Below are 12,621 nucleotides of genomic sequence, written 5' to 3'. Positions count from 1 at the left end.
TACATACTTTTGGGTTTTACTATTTATACCATTTCACATAGCTTATATCACATATTCATATAATCACATAGATCCATATCACATAGTATGAAATGTAAACAGTGCATGTTCACGTACTAATGGAATCAAAATCATACTATATACTCATGTAAACATGTATTCAAAACATTCAATAAACTTTCAAAACATTGTTTAATCAAACATTGGAAATAGATTCATTGCAAGTCTTCTTTTCATAAAACAATATATATATATATATATATATATATATAGTAGTATGCACTCACATTGGCCTCACTTAGTCAAAGCAAAACACTTATCACTCTTGCATGCTCTTATAGCTTTGAATCGTCTGATACTTGCCTTCGTTCATTATCTACACAATAATACGATCTAAATGAATGCCGAAGTTCTTATTACTATTAATCAATTATCATTAACTTAAGCTAAACGAAACACTTAATTTAAAATTTTAAACTGAAAAGTATCGATACTCTAAGCCCAGTATCGATACTTCCTTACTATAGTATCGATACTATACTTCAGTATCAATACCCATTCTACATTCTGAAATTCGACTTCTAAAAATAGTATCGATACTTGTCCATTAGTATCGATACCCTTGGTATCGATGCTACTCCTTCAGTATTGATACTGATTTAAGGATTCATACAATTATGTCTTATGGTATCGATATTGTTCTTCCAGTTTCGATACTCAAACCCAGATTTCACCTATTTTTGCTTTGAAGTATCGATACTGTTCATCCAGTACCGATATCCTTGCCCAGAATTTACCCATTACAACTAAAAATTTTACCAAAACTCATCTAAACCCCACTTTTTTAACTCATTGCATGCCATTAAACTCAACTACACTTATCATGACTAACTTATATCACTTTAACATACTTAAACATCCAAAATCCCACATAATCACTTGAATCTAAAAATCATACCAATTTATCAACATGCCCAAAATCCTATTCCAACACCTTAGATTTCTTATTTCAACTTATGACAAGTCAAATTTCACTTCAAAATCCATTTACTAACTCTTTCTCTTCAATTCACTCAAAAACCCTTTTTATTCAATCACCCATAACTTGTAAATCTTTTAGTTTCTACTTCTCTTTAAGCTTTCTCAAGTTCTCCTAATTCCTCAAGTATCAAAACCAAATCAAAATTACAAGAAATAGCTGACTGAAAGATTTCTTACCTTAGCCAAGCACTCATGGTGGAGAGGAGAAAGAAATGATGAAAAAGAGAGAATTCTAGACTTCTCATAACTCTTCTCCATGTGTATATATATAATACACCACTTATGAATTTTAATTTCATTTCCTTACTAAAAGACCTTTATACCCTTTCATCTTTCAATCTTTGCTAATCAATCCTACACCAAGAAATTCCAAATAATTCCTTAACTTTTCAATTTATCAAAATTGATCACAAAGTTTTAAAATCTTACACTTTAGTCACTAGCCCGATTTTTGGGATGTTACATGCTTTTTGTCACGATCTACACAATCATAATTTATACATCACATAAATTTCAAAGCATATGTTAGTATTCTACTAACTTAGGCACAATCTAGTAACAAAACTTATAAAAATTCTTTTGATACTTATTCGATACTAAAATCATTTCAAAACATCAACATTAACCATAACACTTAAAATATAATTTCACTCCTCCTAATATTCATATTAACTCATAACTCACATAATCATTTCAAGTTCCACAATCTAACCATTTAAATGAATTCTTTTTAGAATTCATCTCAACATTTCCAATTTATTCAAAATGGTCCTTTTCATTTAACTTCAATTTCAAACTTCCAACAACACATTCAAGCATTTCTATAATACATTTAAACATTACTCATCAACTTTATACTAATTTCCTTTTCAAACCCATATTTCCTTCTTTTTACAATTTGGGCCCTTAACCATTTTAAGTTTCCAAATTGGTTCAAACAACTTTCTAAATCTTGCATAATCATTCATTCATCAATTCTAACCTTAGGGAAATTTTTACATATTTTCCCCTTGATTTCTTCTCTTGGCCGAATATGAAGAGTCACACTAGCCATGATTTCCAACTTGATTCTAGCATGAATTCAACTTCTAAACATTATTTCCAATCATCTCTAATCAATTCCATATCAATTCAATTCAAACAACAAAATTCCACTTACAACTGTCGTTTCGATATCAAAATAAATTCTTTTTTTTCTCGATTAATAAATAAGGAAATACGTAGTAAAGAGAAATAAGGGTCGAATCCACATGGACTTAGAAAATTCCAAATTTTTGTCTGAATTGTTTAAAGAGGCATGAAATAGTAAAATGGGGGGATTTTGGTAAAAGGATATTTAAATAATAATAAAAGCAATTTAAAGTAAAATAAAGAAAAGATTTAAAGTTGAAAATGGATATGGTAAAAACAGCCTCAAGCTTCGCTTTGACTCAATTTCTTTTAGATCATCGAATTAGATTTTCCCTTCGGGATTCACGTCGGTTACTTTGTTTGCAAGGGCAATCCCTGTGACTCTACTTTGTATACGAATACCCAAGGCAATCTTTGATTCCGGCTTCGAAAATTGATCTAATCAACATTAATTGTCGTAGATCAATTACCGTTTAAGTTCATGGCGACCGACTCGGATTGCTGCTTCTATAACCGTCAATTTCGATCTCAATTCCCCCTTGGCGAAGCTATCTCGCCAAGTGTGTTCCCAGGAAGTCGAATGTGCTTTCTATAAGCCGAATCTTCCTCCCACACGTTTAATCGCAATAACAATCTAGACCAAAGTCTATCTTTGATTTTGAAAACTGTTTTGATTTTGAAAAAAATAAGCGCAAAGATTGAGAGATATATTCCGAAGATATTAAGGGTCTGATTCAATTCTCCCGTTGGAATTGAGTCATCGCTTCAACTCTCGGTTTATGAAAAATTTAGCTAAGCATGAAAAAAGTCATACTTAGCATATTTAAAAACAAAGCTTGAAAATACAAGAAAAATGATAAACTTGAAATGTAAAATAAAAGAGAAAGCTTTAATAAAACTATAAAGAAGAAGAGAATTGTAATATGAGATGTGTGTTTAGGCTTACCCCAAGAGGGTATTTATAACCTCTCAAAGCCTAAGGATAAACAAAGAAATTAAAATAAAATAATCCTAAAGATAATTGTTTTTTCTAAATTCAAACTCTAAACAAGTCTTCTAATGCAACTCTGCCTCGTCCATCTTCCAAAAGGTGCTCTGAGTAGACCTTCTAGAAACCACCGCTAACTAGACCTTCTAGAAACTGCCACGCCAGACCGAGTCGTGCCCAGAGTCGTGCACATGTCTCCAGCCATGACCAAATAATAAAAAAATGCAGAATGCGCCCCGTTTTATCACTAATTCTGGAAAGCAAGACCTTGCACGAAAATAAACATAACACAACCAAATCAGCATCAATAAATTCACAAGATCGAAGAAATAACGAGTAAATATTAACGATTCTGAACACTCATCATCCACCATAAACTCTAACTTGCCTGAATTTAACCTAAGCATTTCCAAGTGGTTTCAATCATCATACAAACATGGAAATGATTCAATAACATCAACTACATAATCAAGCCTTAAATCATCAAAACCTAACCTCCCATTTATCCATCAAATTCAAGAACTTAAGGTTTTAAGCATGAAAAACATAAACTAATGGTAACAAGGGAATTTCATGTTTTCATCATAAAGATTAATTTTGTAGTTCATGTTTTCAACCAAATTTCTAATAAATTGGCTTGAAAATAAAAAAAAATATTTCTTCATACCTTATGAAGCTCACGGAACCAAGGGAGAAAAATGAACAAGTTCTTGAATTTTCTATCCAAAATATCTAAGTTTATTTGTCATCTTTTAATAATAAAATGAATTAAAATTTTATTTAATGCTAAATGACCATTTTGCCCTTGAAATATAAAGCTCCATAACTTGCCACATGTCATTTTATTCATCCAATGGTCAAAATTAAACCAGTAAGTTAGTAGTTACCAAATTTGCCCTTGGAACTTTCCAAAATTATAGCTTTGCCATTTTCATCCAACGATCCTAATTTAACATGAAAAAGCAACTTAAATCCAATGACACATATTAAATTCTTCCAAATTAAGACATGGAAATGAGATTATTAACCTTGCCTTATCATCCTTCAAAATATCTAAAAAATATGATTCGATCTGATTATCCAGATTTTTCCTGAACTTTATTGCTTTATGGCTTTTAATACAAAATCCATAAGAAAAATATGAAACCCACAAAAAATCATTCTTGGGGGTAAACTATTCATTTACGGGGCCGGATTACATAACTTTTTAAAATTACATTTTTGTCCCTAAATTTTCCCATGTTTATACTTTGGCCACTAAATTTTCATTTTGATCACTAGTCAAAATTTTGGGATATTACATTGCATGTGTTTTTATGTTGTTTGATGAGAAGAGATAGGGATGGACTATAGGGGCAGGGGGATTTTAGATATTTGCTTTGTTTGAAAATCTAATTTTATTTCTAAAATTTTTAAAAGTTTGTATTTTCCTTTAAAATTTTATAAGTTCATCCTATAACATAAAATCACGTGTTCGTCTCTGAGACACTATATTTTTTTAAATAAGATAACGAATTCAAATTTTAATAATATAAAAAAATAAATTAAGAGAATTATTCTTATAATATTTTTATTGTATTCGATCTGAATTAATTGACTAATTAATCAAATATAAATGAATATTTAAAATAATAAAAATTTCAACACGAAAATATAAAATACCTTCTGTTTTTTTTTTGCCCTCCCAATTCTAAGGCTTCGCCTTGATTAATCCGGACTGACCTGTATCACATACATGACTTTGGTGGACGAGCAAGAATTTTCTAAAGACTCGAACCTGAGACATTACTTAAACGATATCAAGTTGTTTCCACTTGAACCAATCATTGTTGGTAAATACCACCTATATTTAAGTTAATTCGAGATTTATATTACAAGAATATATAATTATGTTATCACAATTTCTCAAATGAGGCTGAATTCGAAAAGGAAGATTAAATTCAAGTTTGAACCAAATCTGTCTCAGGTTGTGTTGGTTCTTAGCGAATACGAAGAACATGTGGTGCATGCATGCACGTGGCTTTTGAGGTCTAGCCGGGTATGGTCATGGTTGGAGGCCAAAAATAAAGACCAAATATTATTCAATTTTCACCGGCCTTTTTACCAACCAACAAAACAAAAATGTATTAGCTTTATCACATAGATTTATTTTTGTTTGATTTTGTAGAAAATAATTTGGATGATTATAAGATAATGTATATTTAGAATCTTTTTTAATTATGGACGACTCTCACACATTCTGATTAACTCTAGTTATTAGTGTATATTAATCAAATATTTTATATTTTCTTGAATTATATTTAGATATACTTTGTGTTTTTTAATACAATTATATGTGATATCGATTTAATTATTTTAGTTATCATTATTATAATATTAAAAATTTTTCGAGATACAAATAAAATACCAATCAATAGATTTATATAATTAGGATTATAATGACAATCAATACATTATATAATTAGGATTAAAATATATCATTATAAGCACAAATAAAATTGTTGATAACTGAAATTTAACCGATTTTTTAATTAATTTGTGGTAAGTACAATGTAGTATTTGTTTAAAGATAATTCTCAACCATTTGACACTTATCGCTCGTGCTCCTAACATTACCAATGCTTGAATATGAGACCTCAAAGAATAAAAACAATTAGGATAAAGTTAATTGTCTAACTTAAAAAATATATTAAGCGTATAAATAAGGACGTAGTTAGAATTGAATAGCGAGAGAAATATAATTATTAAACTTAAAAACATAATAACTTATTAAATAACTAAATTTAAAATTTAGAGACAAGTCTTAATTATCTAATATCTAAATTTATACAAATTTAAATTATCATTAGATCAGAAAAATTAGGAGGCATGAACCCATGCAACTTTTTTTAGGGGTGTAAAAAAGATAAGATCTTATCAATTCGATATGTTGATTCAATCCATTTTTTTTTTATTTTCGGATATTTCGGATTAGATATCTAATTTTTTTTGGATAATCGGATAAGATAAGGATCGAATAAATTTTAATTTATAATTATTTGAAATTCCAAAAAAACAGACTTTTAGATTTTAGATAGTTTTTAGCCCAATAAACGAATAAGTTGCATTAAGTCACAAAATATAAATATAAATTAATTTTTTGTCAAATTAAATTTTATTTTGGATCTGAATATTTAGATATCCAATCCGAAAATTTAGATACCCGAAAATTTGGATATCCAATTTTTTCAGATTAGATACGAATCACTATTTTAGATATCTAAAATTTCGGATACCCAAATTTTTGAGTCGAATCGGATCCGATATCTAAATTTATACACCCCACCTTCTTTTAACTCCACCCTATATAAACTTATAAATAGATATATAAAAAATAATTTATATAGTATTTAAATGTATAAGAATCTAAATTATTATCAAATAAAAAATATTAAATATAATATAGATTGAGAACAAATATATTTATAAATTTATGTTCTCTTAAAAAATATAGGAAGTGGACAAAATAAGACTAAGCTCAAATAAATAAATAAATAAATTAGTTTGACCCCAAAATTATTCCATGTTTTGGCTTTTGCTAGTTAACATTATAAGCAGAAATCATTGTTGTGATTTATGATTTTGTCTCATTTGACAAAATCATAAACGAGAAAAAATCAAATTCTAATTGCAAAAGAAAGTCAAAAAATCATAAACTTCGTCAAAACCACTCTAGCTCTATGCGCCTGCAATGTCTTCGGAATCATCTCAAAGGGATTACTTTTTCCTTTTCATATATACAATTTTTATTTAAAATTTGTTTTATAAACATTGCAATTATTTATTTATTTATTTAATCGAACACAAGAGGTAATAACATAATTGAAAATTGAAAAAATTAACAAAAAATAATGGAATTTAACTAAAACAAATCTCGTAACAAAACTGTAAAAAAAATATAGATAAATATATTACCAAAAAAAATAAAAAAAGGAGGAGCTTTGTTAATTAAAAAATTGACAAAAAATTAAAATTTAAGATAAATATAAAAATAATTTTAGAAAAATATATATTTATAGATTACAGGATTTTTTTTGAATTCACGCGCCATGACACAAAAAGAGGTTTGATTTTATCTCCAAAATAATCAACCGCTGACAGGAAATCGACGCCGTTGGATCCTTCTTCTCACGTATATATAAACACTAAAAAGGCTTTCTCAAAACAAATCATTCAATTTTAGAAGGTAGGATTTGTTTTGTTTTAGTTATTTGTAGGGGTTCTCTTCCTTTTCCCCTCTACCCAAACAGAAGAGAAGAAAGCTCAGAGAGAAAACGAGAAGAGAAGATAAGAGAAGAGAAGAATAATGTCTTTGTCTCTAATTGTGCCATCGTCTCCCATTTTCACCCCAAAGAAGCTCCCTAAAATATACTGCAAATCGGACGGCTCATCTTTGCCTTCATCTCTCGGATCAATGGTTCTCAAGCGCCGTCATCTCCGTTATCTAGTTTGTTGTCCCCCACGAAATCGCCTCGTCAGCTCTCGTCAACCTCCTCCGTAGCGACGCCGCCTTCGTCGCCGTTGAAATCTCCCTTGTCGCTTTGCGTCTCGAAGAAACAGCTACCCTTCGGAACGGATCCGGCGCCGTCTGTTGTGAAGAGGAAGAGGCCGGGGAAGATAGAGATACCGACGTTGATGGCGGTTCAGCTGGGATTCGCGGCGGAGACGCCTAGAGGTGAGGAGGAGGTTCAGGTGGAAGGGGATGTATATTCTGTTTATTGTAAGAGAGGGAGAAGAGGGAAATGGAAGACCGTTACTCTGCTGCCGTTGATCTTGACGGAGATCCCAAACAGGTATTTCCCCCCTTCTAATTTTCTTCTTTGAATCAAATATTCTCTATCATTTTACACGAAATGCATAGAAAATTTAAGGTAGAAGCTAAGAATTATAAAAAAATGGGATTCTGTGATGAAAAAGGCTGAAATTAAGTTACTAACTTTTGAGAGGGTCTACAAAAGTAAATTTCCCATATAATCTTTGCATAACTGAACATTTAGCGGTTTTTTTCCAGGTTTTCTTTGGTATTTATGATGGGCATGGAGGTTCAAAGGCAGCTGAATTCGTGGCAAATAATTTAGATAAGAAGGTAATGGCGGAGGTGTCGAAAACTGGTGAAGATGTTGCCATTGATGATGCAATTAGAGAGGCATATTTAGCCACCGATATAGATTTGCTCAAGGACGATGTGGGTGGTGGTACTTGCTGTGTCACGGGATTGGTTCGTAAAGGTGATCTTTTCGTATCAAATGCAGGCGATTGTCGTGCTGTTTTGAGTCGAAACGGTGTAGCAGAGGCCTTGACGTCCGATCATCAACCTTCTAGGAAAGACGAGAGAGATAGAATCGAAGCTTTGGTAAACGAACAATTCCACTTGGTTCATCTTTAGCTCAAATTCAATTCAATGAAGATTAAAGAGAAAAATGACAATTCGGTGTTCAATCTTGTAGGGTGGTTATGTGGATTGTCGCCATGGTGTTTGGAGAATTCAAGGTTCTTTAGCTGTTTCAAGAGCAATTGGTGATAAACATCTTAAACAATGGGTAATCGCAGAACCAGAGACGACAAGGATAAAAATTAACCCGGAGTGCGAGTTTCTGATCCTTGCTTCGGATGGTCTTTGGAATAAGGTAATATCCTGGATCGGAATTGTTTTTGAACCCCGTTGTTATGACTTATGATGTTGAATTGAACATTAGTTTTCTGTTGCCTTTCAGGTTACTAATCAAGAAGCGGTCGATTTGGTCCGTCCATTCTGCGTAGGCCTCGATATGCCTAATCCATTTTCTGCATGCAAAAAGCTGGCTGAATTATCGTCATGGAGAGGCTCATTCGATGACATTAGTGTGATGATAATCCAGCTACAACATTTTGTTTCTTGACCCGTCAAGAGCAAAATGAATCAGTTCAAATTCGATCGACTGAGATCGAATCTCTCGCTGTTATTAAAAGCTAGAAGAGACCTCTTAGACTAGTTATACTTTAAATTTTGCTTCATCCGTTCATCCGGTGGCTGCAGTGTTGGTGGGGTTAGTAGCTTGGACATGGACATGGACATGGCAATGTGTTCCTTGCAGATTGCATATCATATTAGGGTCCAATTGGTTCCCACCCATAGAGTTTGTGGTTACCTTTTACCATTGACTCATAAGGAATCATCAAATAATTTTTATGAAGTACAGGTAGTGGAGCACTTGTAGCAGCTGTTGATGATCAACCCCACGAGTTGACATCTTGATCAGGCACAATGGGTCACATTTGGCAGCTGGCTTTCTGCACTTCTCCAAAAGCATGGATGAATTGTTTGCCAATGCTTTTCTTTTATGTTTTAGTAAATTATAATTACGGGATTAATGTAATTCATGTTCCCTGTCTTTTATGTATTAAAAAAATGCAATTAATAGCATTAGTGGGTTATGTGAATATGTGATGTATATGCTTATGTAAAAAAACATAGAATTAGTGTTTGGAGTGAAATCAAACTCTTGATATCTAATGTAACAATATACAAATAAAATATATTGTTGGTTAAATAAACCAATTAATGTTTGTTGTACTTATTTGTTACGTTTACTTGGATTGTTTGATGAGAAAAATGGATAATTGAAATTAATGGTAAAAAATAAAGAGAATTTTATAAAAAAGAAAATCGTTCTCAATTAAAATATTGGATACACCATACAAGTGATTATTAATGTTAAATAAATTTTGTATTTTCATTGAAGTTTTAAAAAGTAACAAATTGATCATTAATGTTATCGATTTATAATAAAATAGTCACCCTACCGTTATCTCGTTAAATTGATTATGTGACATGTTAATAAAAAAGTTAATATTTGCTAAACTTCCATTGAAGTTTTAAAAAATAACAAATTGATCACTAACGTTATCGATTTGTAACAAAATGATCACCCTAATGTTATCCCGACATGTTAATAAAAATGTTAATATTTAATTTTATCCTTAAACTACTGTTAAAATATCAAATAGGTCATTGAATAATAATTTTATATCTAATTTACTCCAAACTCTCTGACTTCAAATATTTCTTAGGTCTTTAAACATCACAATCTATCCCCAAATTTTCGAAGGACGCTTTTTTCCCATCACCACGGCACAACTCACTTCTGCAACTCCATTATCAGCATTTGCTAAACCTGCATAAATGATTAAACCGATTCCTACAGCAGTGACACCTGATGTGTAATGACGTTAATTTGCATTTTTGCACCAAACAAACTGATCCGAAACGCCTTTTTCCTTTTCTTTTACTTTTATCAATAAATGAAGTGGTGTTATCCCACATCTATACAAGGAGAAATGAAAGTACTTACTCCAGCAGTTAATTTTGATTCCAGAAAATTCAAAGGCCATTTTGAGTTATTTTCTTCGACGGGTGGTGGTGGTGGACTCGAAAGAACAAAATATGGTAAAAGAGCATATGCAACACCAAAGCATGAAAGTACTAGAAACGGGCAGGTGAGAATGTTGTTACCTGAGCTGCAGATATAGAAAATCTTAGTAAAATTAGACTGATAGAACTCATAAACGCTAAATACAGTATGCATCTTGGCACAACAATAAGACGGACATGGATTCAAGTCCCAGTATCAACCTCTTTCAAAGAACGAAAAAAAAGTGATGAAGATATAATCAGTTATCACCCATTTCAATACAAAAATAACATGATGAAGATAAGATGTTAGGATAAGATAAGCAGGAGAGAAGCTGAAGACCGTACCTCTTACTGTTGGAAGCAGCAGCATGCTGATGCTGTACACTAATAGCCAACATTCAATGATGTACCCATAGTACTAAATTGTGTTGCGGCCAATGCGTCGCGGTTTCCGTTGTTGCGGACGTTACAGCATCCTGCAAACCGCAGGAAATGGAAATTTGAAGGTCACCGCGACAAGCACTTCTCTGGAAATTTGATATTCGGGAGATGACGTCCTAAAACTATTCATTGCAAATGTTAAACTGTTTTTTTAAGAATTTCTAAATATGTAAACTCTCGGCCAGTCAACCTTTAGCATAATCAAGAGAATGTGAAATAGCATCGTCGTGTTTATGCTGCTTTAACCTCTTAAACTTAAAATGCATAATTTACTCCCATGAACTTGACATTAAAGACTAAATTATGCTATTGGCCTAATATGAATATATGATATACAAATGAGCAGCCTCCTATTAACGTTTCTATAAAAGGTTATAGTTAGCACGCAAACACAAACACCACAAATGGATTTAGATTCAAATATGGCGAAAGGAAATGGAAATTTGAAACTGTCAAAAGGCCTTGAAGAAACTTCTCTGGAGAAAACGTTATGATGGAGTTGCAGAAGTGAGTTGTGCCGTGGTGGCATGGAAACAAAAATTATCCTTAAAAACCTAAGAAATATTGGAAGTTAGAAAGTTTGTGGGTAAATTAGATATAAAATCATTGTTCAATAATTTATTTGATGTTTTAGCAGTAGTTTAGAGGTAAAATTAAATATTAACATTTTTGTTAATGTTTACGTCATCAATTTAACAGAGATGACGGTGGAATAACCATTTTTTACGAACTGATAATATTAATGACTAATTTGTTACTTTAAAAATTTAGTAGAACAAACGAAAATTTACTCAATATTAATGACCATTAGTGTAGTTTACCCTAAAAAAAATTATTCTCAATCATTAAATTAATCATTAAATTTATTTAATCTCACAATTTAAAAATAATTAAATTTATTTAATCTAACAATTTAAAATGTGTAAAACTTATCTATATAGTGATTTTAATTCTATCTGTATATATAGAGTGATTTAGCTCGTGGATGACTAACGATGGTTTGGTCCTCTTAACAGGTTCAACGATTGCATTCTCCTAGTTACGCTGTTCCAACTCACGAGATGAATTTTTTTATAAATATAAAATAATTTTCTTACAGAAATTAAGTACCAATGACGCATTATAAATATAAAAAGATGATAATTATTTTTAAAATTACTTATCTAAAAATTAGAATATAAGAAAAAATATTTTTAATTCTAGATTTTTTATTGTAAGATAGTATTTATAATTATATTTTTAATTATAAAATTAGAATTTTAGATAATGGTTTTTGTATTTGAAATTAGAATTAGTTAATAAGATATAATTATATTATATATTTGAATTTGAATTTAAATTTAAATTAAATTATATATATATATATATATATCAATAAATATAATATGCGAATATTTTACTTTTTTATAGTGAAACTTTATGTTTAAGTTTGCATGATTGGGGAACTATGGCTATGGAGATTTGGTAATGATTCATGGAGTTTGTGGAGGAAAGTAATCTTGGGAAAATATGGATATGAGCGTAGCTTTGATTCCCAAATCAGTTAATCCTAAAAAGTCCTCTTGGATTTGGCGTAATATTTACAGCC

General features: G+C 30.9%; 1 protein-coding gene across 1 annotated transcript; it reads left to right on the top strand.

The window, feature by feature from the left end:
• The first annotated feature begins 7,431 nt into the window (after positions 1-7,431).
• Positions 7,432-9,597, top strand: LOC120139735 (putative protein phosphatase 2C 53). Its single transcript, XM_039154880.1, is given in 6 exon segments — positions 7,432-7,602; positions 7,605-7,937; positions 7,940-7,992; positions 8,211-8,552; positions 8,647-8,826; positions 8,914-9,597. Coding segments are annotated over 6 exon segments (1,170 nt in total). The 5' UTR covers positions 7,432-7,505; the 3' UTR covers positions 9,079-9,597.
• The last annotated feature ends 3,024 nt before the right edge of the window (positions 9,598-12,621 follow it).

Source organism: Hibiscus syriacus, unplaced genomic scaffold (genome assembly GCF_006381635.1).
Source record: "Hibiscus syriacus cultivar Baekdansim isolate YM2019G1 unplaced genomic scaffold, ASM638163v2 tig00110770_pilon, whole genome shotgun sequence".
Taxonomy (NCBI): domain Eukaryota; kingdom Viridiplantae; phylum Streptophyta; class Magnoliopsida; order Malvales; family Malvaceae; genus Hibiscus; species Hibiscus syriacus.
The sequence above is the reverse complement of the archived record's forward strand: the minus strand, read 5'-3'. Positions and strand labels throughout refer to the sequence as shown.